The following is a 16,449-nucleotide window of genomic DNA, read 5'->3' as shown; positions in this document are numbered from 1 at the left end:
ACTGTGAAAGACTGCATCGAATTTATTGAGTAGGGTATTGGAGGCTATTTTGTAAATTACATCGCCAAAGTCCAGGATCGGTAGGATGGTCAGTTTTACGAGGTTATGTTTGGCAGCATGAGTGAAGGATGCTTTCTTTGCGAAATAAGAAGCCAATTCTAGATTTAACTTTGGATTGGAGATGTTTGATGTGAGTCTGGAAGGAGAGTTTACAGTCTAACCAGACACCTAGGTATTTGTAGTTGTCCACATATTCTAAGTTAGAACCGTCCAGAGTAGTGATGTTGGACGGGCGGGCAGGTGCAGGCAGCGATCGGTTGAAGAGCATGCATTTAGTTTTACTTGCATTTAAGAGCAGTTGGAGGCCACGGAAGGAGAGTTGTATGGAATTGAAGCTCATCTGGAGGGTTGTTAACAGGGTCCAAAGAAGGGCCAGAAGTATACAGAATGGTGTCGTCTGCGTAGAGGTGGATCAGAGACTCACCAGCAGCAAGAGCGACATCATTGATGTATACAGAGAAGAGAGTCAGCCCAAGAATTGAACCCTGTGGCACCCCCATAGAGACTGCCAGAGGTCCAGACAACAGGCCCTCCGATTTGACACACTGAACTCTATCAGTTGGTGAACCAGGCGAGGCAATCATTTGAGAAACTAAGACTATTGAGTCTGCTGATGAGGATGTGGTGATTGACAGAGTCGAAAGCCTTGGCCAGGTCAATGAATACGGCTGCACAGTATTGTTTCTTATCGATGGCGGTTAAGATATCGTTTAGGACCTTGAGCGTGGCTGAGGTGCACCCATTGCGCATAATGATTCTATTCACAGACATTCAACACGTCCCCCCAGAGGAAGTTGCCACCACTATTTTGACGTACTTTCCTGAGAGGAAATGTACTTTAGGTTCCACCTCGGAAGAATGACGAAGGCTACCTATACGTAGTCACAAAATGGGTGTGGGAATTTCCACGTTGTGTAACGAGGGTCGTACAAAGGGGACCAAGGCGCGGCGTGTGAAGTGCTCATATTTTACTTTAATGAAACACTATATCCAAAAACAACAAAAAACGACCGTCAACAGTTCTGTCAGGTACAAGGAACAAAACAGAAAACAACTACCCACAAACAACAGGAAAAAACACCCCTACTAAACATGACATTCAATTAGAGGCAATGAGGAACAGCTGCCTCCAACTGAATTGTCAACCCAATAAACCTCAACATAGAAATAGATAAACTAGAAACTCAAACATAGAAATAGAGAACATAGAACAAGCACAAAAACACCCCCTGTCACGCCCTGACCACTCTACCATAGAAAATAACAACTTATATTGGTCAGGACGTGACACGTTGAGTTGATAAACATCAACAAATAGGGCACTGACATCTGGCTAATCTTATCTAGCTAGCTAATGTTATCTGTTATTGCTTTACTTTTACAACACTATATTAAAAGGATTAGCCCCGCTGGCTCTATGGCTGATTCTGGAGCTGGATTTGTCATCAAGCATTGATTTAGGGAAAACTTTGTCACAGATGGAAACCACTGGACTATCTTTGACTTCACCATCTATTGTTTTCTCCAAAGTTTTGGCAACGTCCGCTGCAGAAAAAGTTAGAAAGAATAAGATGAAGCACCGGTAATATGGATAACTATTGAAAGATCGATGATATGCATTTTTCGACATTATAATGGACAAGGTGCAACCTTTGGGGGGTAAGCTGCTGGCAGGCTTCGGCTGCGGTTCAGCAAAGCCAAGTCAGCCCGTGCTCATGGTTCTGACAGGGGAAATGAAACGATAGACTACAATGACCTTGCTCATGATCATGCACGTCGCAAACGAAACGTAACTCTATAAGTTACTTGAATTTTCGTTTGCGGGTGCCTTTTCAGTATCTGGATAGACACTTCTGGTTTCTAGTAAACGTTACACTAATCAAAGCAGTGGCGCATGTAGTGAAGCAACATTTTTGTGGTCAAAAACATTCATCTTAGGGTGACAGGGAGAGGGGGTTGCAAAATGCTATCATACAACCAATTATACCATTTACAAAAAGGTTATATATATTTTTTTTTTTTATTACAGACTAGCTAAAAAATACATGAAAATTCACCAACTAGCCAATGGATTATGATAATTGTTTTGGTAAAAAAAAAGTGAAGGAAAAACACAAGTTTACATCCCATATTTGAATTTGTTATATGGTTCCGGCGGCAGAGTGGATACAAGACTGTTTGGCTCATCTCACTCGCAAAGAGGAATAACTTTGCAGCTGTTTTTAATAAACAACGCCATGCTGGTGGGCGGTAACATAAAAAATTCAACCCAGCCCTGAAACGATACCTAGGCTGAAAATAATTTATACATCATATCATAGTAAAATATACCGCATTCACACGGATTTGCACGAAGTGGGGAGTTTGGATTTGTCACGTCAAGCCCAAATATATAATTGTTTGACTAAAATGATGACTTATTGTCTTAAATCATCGTGCAACATCATGGGAAAGCTCTGGCCATCGTAAATGCTGTCGCATTAGTAAACAATGCAGTTGATGAAGTCATGGCTGCTCTAGTGCAACACACACCCTGAGAGTACAGTGTTAGTGTTTGTTGTTTTCACTGAAGTGATGCCCCTCGCTCTGTTTCTTCATTCACCTGGATGTGCAGTGTGTTAAAGTGCCACATCAGCAAGTAAAGCAGTGAGGCAGAGCAGGCTTACACACATTAACACACACACATGCACATTTACAACTTTCCATGTCATCTCTGTGCCAACTGTTTTCCGACATTCCTACCCTATCATACACCATCCACCCAGTTCCCTGAAATGCACCCCATCTCTTCCTCCTTCCTTCCTTCCTTCCTTCCTTCCTTCCTTCCTTCCTTCCTTCCTTCCTTCCTTCCTTCCTTCCTTCCTTCCTTCCTTCCTTCCTTCCTTCCTTCCTTCCTTCCTCCCTTCCACCCCTCCCCTCCTACCCCGCCAGCTCGCTGCACTTTGACTTTGTCTCTCTCTCTCTCTCTGTGTTGTGAGTCCTCTCAGTGGGAGCCAAGTGACCATGCAGAGACAGCGGTGACTTGTTTCAGCTATGTATGAAAGGAGCCCATTGATGAAACTCAGCCAGGACCCACACAGCACAGCACAGGGGAGTCAATCAGAGAGCCAAACCCAACTGGATAGACGGGAGGACAGTGACTGTGTCTATGTACTGTTCCAAAGATTGGAAAGCTGCCGCGGTCATCCCCCTCTTCAAAGGGGGAGACACTCTAGACCCAAACTGCTACAGACCTATGTCTATCCTACCCTGCCTTTCTAAGGTCTTCGAAAGCCAAGTTAACAAACAGATCACCGACCATTTCGAATCCCACCATACCTTCTCCGCTATGCAATCTGGCTTCCGAGCTGGTCATGGGTGCACCTCAGCCACGCTCAAGGTCCTAAACGATATCATAACCGCCATCGATAAGAGACAATACTGTGCAGGCGTATTCATCAACCTGGCCAAGGCTTTCGACTCTGCCAATCACCACATTCTTATCGGCAGACTCAACAGCCTTGGTTTCTCAAATGACTGCCTCGCCTGGTTCACCAACAACTTCTCTGATAGAGTTCAGTGTGTCAAATTGGAGGGCCTGTCGTCCGGACCTCTGGCAGTCTCTATGGGGGTGCCACAGGGTTCAATTCTCGGGCCGACTCTCTTCTCTGTATACACCAATGATGTCTATCTTGTTGCTGGTGAGTCTCTGATCCACCTCTACGCAGACGACACCATTATGTATACTTCTGGCCCTTCTTTGGACACTGTGCTAACTAACCTCCAGACGAGCTTCAATGCCATACAACTCCCCTTCCATGGCATCCAACTGCTCTTAAATGCAAGTAAAACTAAATGCATGCTCTTCAACCGATCGCTGCCCGCACCTGCCCGCCCGTCCAGCATCACTACTCTGGACCTAGAATATGTGGACAACTACAAATACCTAGGTGTCTGGTTAGACTATAAACTCTCCTTCCAGACCCACATTAAGCATCTCCAATCCAAAATTAAATCTAGAATCGGCTTCCTACTTCGCAACAAAGCATCCTTCACTCATGTTGCCAAACATACCCTCATAAAACTGACTATCCTACCGATCCTCGACTTCGGCGATGTCATTTACAAAATAGTCTCCAACACTCTACTCAACAAATTGGATGCAGTCTATCACAGTGCCATCCGTTTTGTCACCAAAGCCCCATATACTACCCACCACTGCGACCTGTACGCTCTCGTTAGCTGGCCCTCGCTTCATACTCTTCGCCAAACCTACTGGCTCCAGGTCATCTACAAGTCTTTGCTAGGTAAAGCCCCACCTTATCTCAGTTCACTGGTCACCATAGCAGCACCCACCCGTAGCACGCGCCCCAGCAGGCATCTCACTGGTCACCCCCAAAGCCAACTCCTACTTTGGCAGCCTTTCCTTACAGTTCTCTGCTGCCAATGACTGGAACGATCTGCAAGAATTGCTGAAGCTGGAGACTCTTATCTCCCTCATGAACTTCAAGCACCAGCTGTCAGAGCAGCTCACAGATCATTGCACCTGTACATAGCCCATCTGTAAATAGCCCATCCAACTACCTCATCTCCATACTGTATTTATTTATTTTGCTCCTTTGCACCCCAGTATCTCTACTTGCACATTCATCTTCTGCACATCTATCACTCCAGTGTTTAATTGCTATATCGTAATTACCTCGCCACTAAGGCCTATTTATTGCCATACCTCCCTTATCTTACCTCATTTGCACACACTGTATATATATATTTTTTTCTACTGTATTAATGACTGTATGTTTGTTTATTCCATGTGTAACTCTGTGCTGTTGTATGTGTCGAACTGCTTTGCTTTATCTTGGCCAGGTCGCAGTTGTAAATGAGAACTTGTTCTCAACTAGCCTACCTGGTTAAATAAAGGTGAAATAAATAAATGCATTTTTTATTTTAATTTTATTGTTTGACCTGGTCCAGTTTTCTCTTAAAAGAATCTGACCCTTAACATCTTCTCTTTCTTAGTCCTTTTTTATTTATTTATTTTCTTAGTCCGGTATGTTCAGTCTGTCCTCCCTGTGGACCTCTGAAGCTCTCTCTCTCTCTCTCTCTGAAACACATTTTGAGATCTTTGTTTTTCTTGAGGAGAAAAAAACTACAAAGCTGTAGTGCATTGAGCTGTGTTTGGTTGGTTGTGTCTGATGCCTCAGTGGAGACGATCTCCTCTCCTGACCCCAGCCAGCCACGAGTTAAAATATCTCTGAGGAAATGCAGGCCACAGGGCCACGACCAGCATTTCACTCTTTCAATTTTAAAAGCTTTCTGCACCCTCTCCTCCCCCCTCCAAACCCCCCTTTCACAGAAACAAACCGGAAAGCATGTTTCAAACTCTCCCTGAAAACGTCCATTGTCTATTTCAACCTTGATGTTTGTTTTTGTCCGCTATTTTGGCTATTGGCACCTGATCAACATAAGAAACCACTAATCAGCCTCTCACTCACTAAATAACCTTGTTTATAACCACCATCAGTTAAATATCAGGTTTAACTTCTCTCTCACATGGTGCTAGCTGCAGAGCAGTGGGGGGGATTTCAGCACCCCCTTCCACTGAACAGCTCCATAGGATCGGGGGAAGGCTCAACTGAGCTGTGAGCCTCCCGCAATGTTTTTCCTAATTATCTTTTCTAAACCAAGCAGGTCTGATTTCTGAAACAATGTCTCTTTGAGGATTGCCAGTTTTTTCAACTGTATTGTATTTATCCTTTTTAACCTGGGAAGTCGCATTGAGATTGACATCTATGTTTAAGGGTAATACAGACTTGGACACGGAGCTAAGTGAATTATCCTCATTGTATTACATGGGGGAGGAGAAGGTGTAACCTTTTAAGTGTTTGTTCCAAAGTCCCAGAGAGTTGTATTACTGCGTAACCGTCAAGGTTCTGTCACTTCAATACAAGACATTTCCTTCCATTCAATGACAAATCAATCCCCATGAAACGGTGACACCGATTTTCATTGGCCATAAAATTTGGTCAGACAGTTATTGTCATGCAAAAGACTGCCGTTCTCACGATAATTGAACGGTAATTAACATAAACACATCGAGCATCTCCAGGCCTCCACGAATACAAGCCTTTGGAACGTCTACATTTAAAAAAAGGAATGAATCAATTTAATACACACCATCACGATAATCCATGATTTATTTTAGGCAGGTCTAAAGAAACATATGAAGAAAATGTATTTCAGAAGAACAGAATATGAGTTACCTACTGTATGTTATCTGGTTATGCTCTATGCCGTAGGATGTAGTCTTGTTTATATAGCTGACAAGATATTATAAGTCCCGTGCCATTATTTTATATTATATGATTTTATAGTAAGAAGAATATAATTGAACTTAGCTGAATAAAATAGAAAGGATATTTTTCCCTTTCGGCACGATTGCACATACAGTATGAGAGCAGTGATTATTTGAAACAGGTCCTATATGCTAGATTTAGAATTATTTGGTAACTTTAGTTGTGAATGATACAAACCTTAGAATATCGTAGAAATCAAAACATAAGTGGGCTGCATGATGCGACTATAGGCTATAGTAGCAAAAAGTAGCAAAAAAGCTGTTTCTTGCCTCAGGCTGCATAGTCGATCTCTCATCAAGTCAGTATACAGTAGGCTAGACCAATTATGTACCAAAGACATCTTAAATCATTAAAAAATATAGATATATTCTGCCATGCGTAATATGCGGTAGACTATGTATTGTATAACAGCTCAATCATCATTTTTATTCCGTTTTGTTTTCTCACCACAACAGCCCTACCGCCCTACTTACTTCCCAACCAACCAATCAAAGCCAACCTACTCCACTGAGATGCCTCAACTCCCACGGCGTCCAACTACTTCTCTCCTGTTCTTTAATTTCTTTCTGCCTCCCTCTCTCCGGCCCGTCTTCCTCTCTCTCGCATCTCTACCTCTGTGTTTGTCCTCTGTGCTGTGAACTGATCTCTCAGTGGTTAAAGGATGTAGAGATGTGGGGCACTGACGACAGACTCACTGGCAGGTACTGCCGGCAGGTGCCTAAAACAAACAATCCGACTAAGCAAACCCAGAAAGCAATTTAGGTATTGTTTGCTTCCTCACATGGACAAACTCCATGACAATTATAAAGCTTAACACACAGTGGTCAAATATACGCCCGAAAGAGTCAGACACACACCTGGTCTTTTGTGAGTTATCTGGGTTGTGTGTTGAGTCGGTGGATGGACTCACCCCGTAAGATGAATTTGAGAGCCAACTGGTTATGCCATACCGCAGTTGCTGTTTAATGATGATAAAGAGGCAGAAGTGGAATGCTCTAATTGGTGACCAGTCAAGCCTAGTGGTGACAAATGTTCAGGCGTCCTGGTGTGCATTGATCCATCTCAATCTTCCATGAGAGCCCTGTCCAAACCTAGTGCAAACATCGCCAAAGCCCTCCATCTGGAGGAGGTTTACATCATGTTTCACAATGCTGGCCTGGCCCTCATCCCCACACGACAACAACAACTTTAAGAAAAGCTGAATAACAGCACTCAAGGATATTAGCCCCAATTGTTTGCTATGACTAATTCTATTGCACATCCCTGGTAAAAGCCTAGTAGATTTGTATAAGACACAGACTCACTCAGCCTTATGTGTTGTGCTAAATAAATCCAGACCTCGTTTAACTGACCTCCTCTACAAAGACATAGTCCATAGGAGGACTGTGTATGTTGACTATTTTCTAATGTTGTCATTTCCCTCCATATTTATCATTCATCACTCTGAAAGATGAAAATGTCAAATATATGACATCACCACTGCGCAGAGATCTTACCCCCATCAAACGGGACCCTTAATTGAATAAAACCATGAAATCAATAGCTAAAAAAAGATAGCAATAAGAAACGGTGTCAGCACATTGAGGTGCAGATGTGTGGTTATTGACAGTGAGAGAGGGCAAAAAGTGGAATACAATAAGAGTAAAATGGAGTCAATGTCAATGGCACATTAACCATGGATGGCACCTCCCCATTGTCCTTTGTCCCTGTCATTTGCCCTGAATAAAATCTCCCCCAGGAGGAGGCTGTCTGCCAGGAAAGACAAGAAAGTGATGCCCCCCCAACCCATCCAACCGTAGATTTAGGATTTGTGTTACTAGTATGTACAGTATGTGCTGTTGGCTCATGTGTTGGTATTTAGCATTAGCCTTCTTCATACTATGGATCATTTAGCTATTTGATATGGTATTTTAGGACCCCTTTAGGTACAGTATAAAACAAAATATATATCAAAAATGATTTGATAAAATTTTGATTTTGGTCTTTACTACTAAAGCCCATAGAAACGCATTGAATAACACATTCATAAATGGCAAAAAGTACAGTCAACAAATAAATCATAAGAAACAAGGTTTTGAAGTGTCTGTCCTATATCTAGGAGATATTTGTGCCTATATTTGTGCCTTCATACTTCCATTTGTTTTTTTTATCCAGTACTGGTTACCTTCAGATGAGTCCCGTGACACTTGTTCGCAAGAGTCTCCTTTCCATAGATTGGTCATAATAGTTTTGTAGGTTTTTTCATCAATCTTCTCTTATGTGTAAAAAAAACTGGGTAATAATTACGTTTCGTTTCGGTGTGTGTGTGTGTGTGTGTGTGTGTGTGTGTGTGTGTGTGTGTGTGTGTGTGTGTGTGTGTGTGTGTGTGTGTGTGTGTGTGTGTGGATACGCCAGATAGAAAGTGTAAAAAGCATATACATTCCTGGCACCTTCAGGAAAATGCAGCTCCCTTTCCCTGTGCTCCATCTTTATTTTTAGAGGCTGGAGGCTGATGAGAGAGAGAAGGAGAGAGAGAAACAGTATCAAAAGTGGAAGAAGTGAGAGAGAGAGAGAGAGAGAGAGAGAGAGAGAGAGAGAGCGAAAGCATCAAAAGTGGAAGGAAGGAGTGAGGAGTCAGGGTAAGAGAGTGGAGAGGGAGAAGGAGAGAGGGAGGGAGAGAGTGGAGAGGGAGAAGGAGAGAGGGAGGTAGAGAGTGGAGAGGGAGAAGGAGAGGGAGAAGGAGAGAGGGAGGGAGAGAGTGGAGAGGGAGAAGGAGAGGGAGAAGGAGAGAGGGAGGGAGCGTGTGTTGGCTCCTCACTGGCTCAGAGGGAGTGTAGTGTGGTAGAAAGTAATGTGATGTGATGAGAGCCATTCTGAGTGAGACAGAGAGGGAGAGGGGACAGTGTGGGGCTCCCTCCTCCCCCTACGCGTAACCACGCCAACCAGGAGAGGGGAGGAGGAGAGGGGAGGATGAGTGGAGGGGGGCTCCACTGCTACTGCCATATAAAAAGCTAAGCCTGAGAATCCGTCACCACAAACACACCACACGCACGCACGCGGACTCTATGACTACTCTCTCCGTCTCTCTTTCTCACACTCACTCTCTGTTTCGTCCTCTTACCATTCCTCTTGTTTCTCTCTAACACTCCTCCTCCTGAGTGTTCCTTCCTTTGCATCCTCTTTCTTTCTCCTTTTTCATGACAAGAGTTTGGGACTAAATTCTGTATGTCGGCTCGTGTGTGTGTGCTCCCTATGTGCGTCAGTGTGCACGCTGGTGAGCGAGAGTGTACGGGAACTACCTCTGTGTGAGTGAAAGCAGCGAGGCGTATCAGTGAGTGTATGTGGGTCTCTCTCTTACCCTCACACACTCGCCGCTCCTCCTCCTACTCTACTTGGGATCCCCGTGTCCCTTTCCTCGGTGGCAGGCTCCCCACACCCAGCAGTCACCATTTCCGCCCCAGGGAGAGCCACGCTGGCAGCACAGCCCCTTCCCCGACTCAGCATCGGGAGGAAGACCCTGGTGGCGGCTGCCGTCGGGGTCATGCTGGTCCTGGTGCTGGTGGTTCTCATCCCCGTCCTGGTCAGCTCCGTGGGCACCGACACCAGCCACTTTGAAATGCTAGGTACCTGCCGCATGGTGTGCGACCCCTACCTGAACAAGGGCACAACGGCCAGCAGCACCAGCTCCAGTGGCATCCAGGCGGAGGCCGAGGCCCTCAGCGACAACAGCAACATGCCCTCCACGCTGGTGCAGGGCCCCCAGGGCAAGCAAGGCAGGCCAGGTAAACCTGGACTCCCGGGACCACCTGGAGAGCCAGGGCCACCAGGGCCAGTGGGACCCCCTGGAGACCGAGGGTCTGGAGGGAGGACTGGGATTTTGGGGTTGGGGGGAAACGGAGCTATCAGCACGGCCACCTACAGCACAGTGCCCCGGGTGGCCTTTTACGCAGGGCTTAAGAACCCCCATGAAGGCTATGAGATCCTCAAGTTTGACGACGTGGTCACCAACTTGGGAAACAACTACGACGGCATCTCAGGCAAGTTCATCTGCAGCATCCCTGGCACCTACTTCTTCATCTACCATGTGCTGATGAGAGGAGGGGATGGGACCAGTATGTGGGCAGACCTCTGCAAAAACGAACAGGTGAGTCAATTCACTTCTCCAAGTTTCACTTTTCCAAGTCTTATACTGCTCAGCCACTCAGCATAGAGGGATCTTATACATTCTACCACTCACTGCTTACTGCTCTTTTTAATTAGCACTCCAATGGCTTCTCTGCTACAGACTCAGGTTCCTTCTAAATTACAGATATCTCACCTTATCCCTTGATACTCTGTTGTGCTCTCTCTCTCTCTCTCTCTCTCACCTCCGCCTCTCTCTTTCTATCGCTGGGTGTCACCTGATGTCACTGTGGTAACTTTGTTGGTGGAAATTTAATCGGAGCTTCACAATCAAATTGCCCTGAAACCGCGTTATAATACAGAGGCTCTATTTCCGAGGAAACGGAAGGCTGGTGGGTAGCGGAAGCATCTGTCGTGCGCTCCCAAAACCCCCCTGAGCGAGCAGATGACGGTCACACAGCTGTGGCACCAAACGCGCCCAGAGAGAATGATGTGTAATCTGGCGCGCTTCCCCTCATTGCATAAATACACACTGACATTGCCCGCATCCCTCAAATCAAAGGACAGACAGTTTCCCCCAAAGTCCATGTCACTTTCCTACTTGTTTCAAATTTGATACGTTTGCCATATAATACTGGTGTAAATGTAAAAGAAGGTGAAAAAGGTGTATGTGCCTGATTTATGGAAGCATCTCTATTTGTCAGTTAGGACTAGCTCTATTTAATAATTGACTCAGATCTTTACGCAATTGTAACAAATCATTTATCTTTTCAGAAATAAGATATTAGCCAGTAATTTCGGATCGTATTACTTTCGCATTTCTGCTTGTGTAGACTAAATTGATTAGACAGGGAAAGTACATTAAATAAGTTTATTCACAGGAGTGGTGTGAAAGCCACTATAGCAGATGCAGCTTTTAGTCAGCCGGCAGATATTTTAAGAATTAAAAAAATTCCCAGACATTGGCTATCATTATTATTGCGAAAAGTTTAATTATGAACCAAGAACGGCCTGCTTATCTGTGCTCGATACATCTGTGAACTGCCGCAAGTCAAAAAGTGATGCGTTCAGACACAAATTACATTGTGCTACATTTAACTGTCTCGAGTTCACATATTTAATTACATGTAATCTAACGTTGTACTCCTGGAGAGACTCAACAAGACCGCAATTATACAAACGTCTCGTGCGTAAAACGAGAGGATGACAATTAGCCTACTTATCCGTCACTGTGTGAACAGACTGGAAAATGTAAGTGTTGCTTATTATGTCGGTTGTATATGGTTGATAAAACAAGGGAATATTTGCGTGACATTCGCTTGAAATAAATATCATTTGCATGATGTATTTTTTACGCATCACTTGACGGGTCTGGAGATGGATTTATTTCGCCCTGGGGGGGGGGTGCTCTCAGGTACCTGTTATGGGTGTAAGATGTACCTCGAGTGTGTGCGACTCGAGAACTTTCGCGTCCAGCAAAGGCGGCAACGTCTAAAGCGCAGGAGAGTATAAGATAAATATATATATTTTTTTACCATCAAGTCATTTGCAATATGCATCGAGGCAATCATAAATTATACAACAGCTTCAGCGCGCATCAAATATTTTGTGATTGAATATCCTCGTATTATCTGTTCATGACCACTTGCGTATAGGGTGAAGGTCACATCCCCTTTTACATGACATATTACAGCTCCATTAGCCTATAGTGTATAATTCAAATCCTCACAATTATCTTTCATTAAGCCCCATGCAATGTTTTTCAATGCCCTAACAGCATGGTCTCCAACATATTGCTTTGTCAATTAGACTTTTGACTTACTTTGTTTAATGTTAATTAGACTACGTTTATTTATTTTTGTAGGTCTAAACTTTTGCTACCGGTGTTTCCGCAGAACATTTGATTATAAACGCAAAGTATATCTGTTTTACTTATTACCCTGATATTACAGCACTTAAGTGGTTTACATGATATTTTATAATGGAATTAAACGTTAACATGTAGTTCACATAGGGTACTGTAAATGTATTTGTCATCATGACTGAATATGACGTGTCCTAGTTGGCCAGTTTCAAAATGTTTAAAGTAGACTTAATCTACAAGGTTACCTTGTAGTCCTATTGCTAACGCAGAGGTTAGGGTTTTGGGGGTTGAGCGCAACACAACATCATGCCATTTCTGTTGAGCACATGCTTCCCTGCTATATTTTATGCTTTAACGGGTGTTTTGCCTAACACTTGTACGCATAATATAATCGATTATTTCACAATTTACAGTCGGTTGCAATCCGATTCATGCGCAGGCAACTCCTGCCTTCGACTCAAGACTTATGTGGACATGATTGCAGCTATATTTTACATTTAGATGGGGATCTCCAAAGAATCAACTGTTGTCAGTATAGGTCAGAGAGAGAATGCCCTCATTCTTTAAAAAAAAGAGCTAGGGAACACTTTCTTTCATAAAGGCGTATAGATTTCTAGCAACTATAAAACACAATCTCAATTTTAATCTATGTAGGCCTAAGGGTATGTCTGGCAGCATTATTCATCTAATGTAAAACTTAGGAAAATAAGAAACAGATATGTTTATCAAGTCTTTATTGTTTGTGCAATGTTCTTCATATGTTGCCATAGAGAAATATCCATCCCATGGTCACAGAGGGGTTGCTGTAATTGGTTAATTCTATTGTCCAACCACTTGAATTGGCCATTGCTTACTTTTACAATTACAGAGAAAATATGACTGAAATGGAGAGAAAGGATACAGGTACACTGAGTGTACGAATCATTGAGGACATCTGCTCTTTCCACAACAAAGACTGACCAGGTGAATCCAGATGAAAGATATGATCCCTTATTGAAGATACTTGTTAAATCCACTTCAACCAGTGTAGATGAAGTGGAGGAGCAGGATTAAAGAAGGATTTTAAAGCCTTGAGACAATTGAGACATGGCTTGTGTATGTGTGCCATTCAGAGGGTGAATTGGCAAGATAAAGTATTACATCAAATCAAATTGTATTGGTCACAGACACATGGTTAGCAGATGTTATTGCCAGTGTAGCGAAATGTTTGTGCTTCTAGTTCCGACAGTGCAGCAATATCTAAAATGTAATCTAACAATTCCACAACAACTACCTTATACACACAAATCTAAGTAAAGGAATGGAATAAGAACATATACATATAAGTATATGGATGAGCAATGACAGAGCGGCATAGGCAAGATGCAATAGATGGTATAAAATACAGTATATACATATGAGATGAGTAATGCAAGATATGTAAACATTATTAAAGTGCCGTCATTAAAGTGCCTTTGAACAGGGCATGGTAGTAGGTGCCAGGGACACCGGTTTGTGTCAAGAACTGCAACGCTGCTGGGTTTTTCACGCTCAACAGTTTCCCATGTGTATCATGAATGTTCTTCCACTCAAAGGACATCCAGCCAACTTGACACAACTGTGGGAAGCATTGGAGTCAACATGGGCCAGCATCCCTCTGGAACGCTTTCGACATCTTGTAGAGTCCATGACCCAATACATTGAGGCTGTTCTGAGGGCAAATTATTCTCTATTAGCAAGGTGTCCATAATGTTTTGTACACTCAGTATGTAATTGTAAAGAGTGCTGGGTCTGGTCTCTGTGACAGTGAGGTCAGAGCTCTCCATCATCCACTAACATTGTAACATGAAGGCACTGTTACCAGAGCAACGGGCCCTTCTGGAGATGGGAAATATTTCAGAAAGATAAATACCATTTCAGAGGCATATCTGTTGGCGGTTCAGTGTGGTGTTTTTGATCTTGTGTCTGTTGGACAGATACTGAGAGTGTGTCCTCGTGGGGAAGGCCTATTGTCCGCGGCTGACATATCCCCCCTGAGGCACCTGGAGGCTTCAGCCATGCCATGGAATACTAATGTAACATTGTAGGAAGATAATGCATGTGAGGGGTTCAACATAAAGGTTGGGGTAAATGTCAGTAACAATCTATCTGATGTACTGTACATTTTGGGCAATAGCTTTTATAGACTAGGCTACTTTCTATTTTCATCCAGAATTGTGTTTTGGTGTGCTGGTGATATATGAATTTGAGTGAAAACGTGATAAGATCACTGGACTGGACTGGAATAAAAAGTGATGAATTAAATGAAATCCATTTCTACCGTGTTAAAGAGTGTCGACATGATAAGCATGGAGGGCAAGAAATCAAAGAGACCAAAAAAGTGTCCGTTTGCAAGTCTCACTATGGTTCCCTGAGTTCAACTCCTTTGACCTATCCAAGCTGACAAACTTCTCACCCAGCAAACCCAAGGAGAGGGGAGGTGGCTGCTACATGAAGGGCCTCTCCTCTATATATAATGTCTCACTCCACCATAATGTTTATGGGGGTGTAAAAGTGTTGATACATAATAGGCGAACATATGTTCCTATAAAGCACCTTCTGTTCCCGCTTCATTGTGTTCCTAAGAGGAGGGAGGGGAAGCACTTAAGTTAGACACAGGCAACGAACATCTCCAGAGACTGGGGTAATGTTTATAAAGTGGTAACTGCCTGGCTAATGAAACATCTCTCTCTCTCTCTCTCTCTCTCTCTCTCTCTCTCTCTCTCTCTCTCTCTCTCTCAGCATAGCTTAGAGGGGGATGTAGCTTACACTCACTATAGCCAGAGAATCTTGCTAGAAAGGTTTTTCTGTGTGAGCCTCTGGGTCTGTCTGTGGGTCTGGTGTGGAGGTGAGACCACAGTGTGTCTGTCTGCGTAAATTACTGTGAATGGTTATAAATGTGGGGTAACTTGTGCTGTGTCATTGATGAAGTGGCCACGGGAAGGCTGATGGTCCTAGAGCAGGGCTGTCTGGGCCGGAGCATTCCTCTGCTCATTTAAGGCCGAGAGAAGCTGTGTAGGGACTAGGAGGCTGGGGAGGACTGGGAATAGCACACAATGCCAGTATTTTATCAACCTTTGGCCTTGGTGCATCATGAAACTGCAGGTTCTCAGGCTCTAGCACTGCAGTTGTTCTGCACCCTGTATCAGCTCCACTCCGGAGCCTTGCTGTTTTTATCTCCCTCTCCTCTCTCCCTCTGTTGGTTCTGTGGGTTGCATTAGGAGAGTGTCAACATTGTCCCCAGCACCTTGACACATTTCAAGCTACACCAAAGAGTTAGCTGCTCTTGGTAAGCAGGCAAATATGATTCTATTTTCAGCCCGGTGCACTTCATCTGCTCTCCAAGTTCCCACTCCACTCCTCTCCTCTCTCCTTGGCTTCTTATTTCTGACGTTCTTTTACTCGCTTGACAACTATCTCCAACCAATCCCAATCTTCTCCGACGGATGTGTCAGAGTCTCGATTCCCTGAGTCGGAGACACCCTGGGAGACGAGGCAATGACAATAAAGACGAATCCATTGCCACGCTACTACAAATGGAGAAAAAAAAACTACAAAATGGGGAGGCGGGGAAAAGAGAGTTCTGTCATGCCAAAGAGCCTTTTTAATGGGAGTTTAAAACCTTGAACCAGATGCAGGATGTGTTTGTGCTCCTCCTCGGTTCCCTTCTTAATATTTGTATTAATCCGCAGAACCGTTCCAGAGTTAATTAAAAGCAATGACGTGAGCGTCACTCTCTCAGGAGGGCCCTGTGTGAATAATCACTCTGTCTCCTTCTTTAATAAGCTCCAGCGTCTTCCGAGCAGCGCATATGGCTCTTCCCCAACAATTAATGCTCCCTGCTTCCCACCGCGCACGCGCACGCGCAGAAACACACACCTGCCCCCCCACTGTGCACTGCCCTCTACATCTCCCCTGCTCTGTTCCAGCCGTCCAAGGTGACCTCCAGAAGTGCACAGTTTATGCCCATCCCTTTATTGACAATTTAATATCAATATGTGTCTTGATTGTTATTGGATACATAAAGTTTTGCTCTTGGAGGTTAACTTCAAGAATACTGTTTTGCTTAGA

General features: G+C 43.9%; 1 protein-coding gene across 2 annotated transcripts in view; it reads left to right on the top strand.

The window, feature by feature from the left end:
* The window catches only part of LOC115198136 (C1q-related factor), a 49,043-nt gene that overhangs the window by 14,743 nt on the left and 17,851 nt on the right, over positions 1-16,449 (top strand). The window contains exon 1 of one of the 2 annotated variants that reach the window (XM_029759851.1): positions 9,162-10,518. The exons of the other annotated variant lie outside the window; for it this stretch is intronic. Coding sequence (XP_029615711.1) covers positions 9,916-10,518 — 603 coding nt within the window. The 5' untranslated portion in view covers positions 9,162-9,915. Of the gene's footprint in view, positions 1-9,161; positions 10,519-16,449 lie in introns of those variants that run through there. 2 annotated transcript variants of the gene reach the window in all.

The sequence above is a fragment of the Salmo trutta genome, chromosome 1 (assembly GCF_901001165.1).
Source record: "Salmo trutta chromosome 1, fSalTru1.1, whole genome shotgun sequence".
In the NCBI taxonomy this organism is placed as follows: domain Eukaryota; kingdom Metazoa; phylum Chordata; class Actinopteri; order Salmoniformes; family Salmonidae; genus Salmo; species Salmo trutta.
Note: the sequence above shows the minus strand (reverse complement) of the source record. Positions and strands in the feature narration are given on the sequence as shown.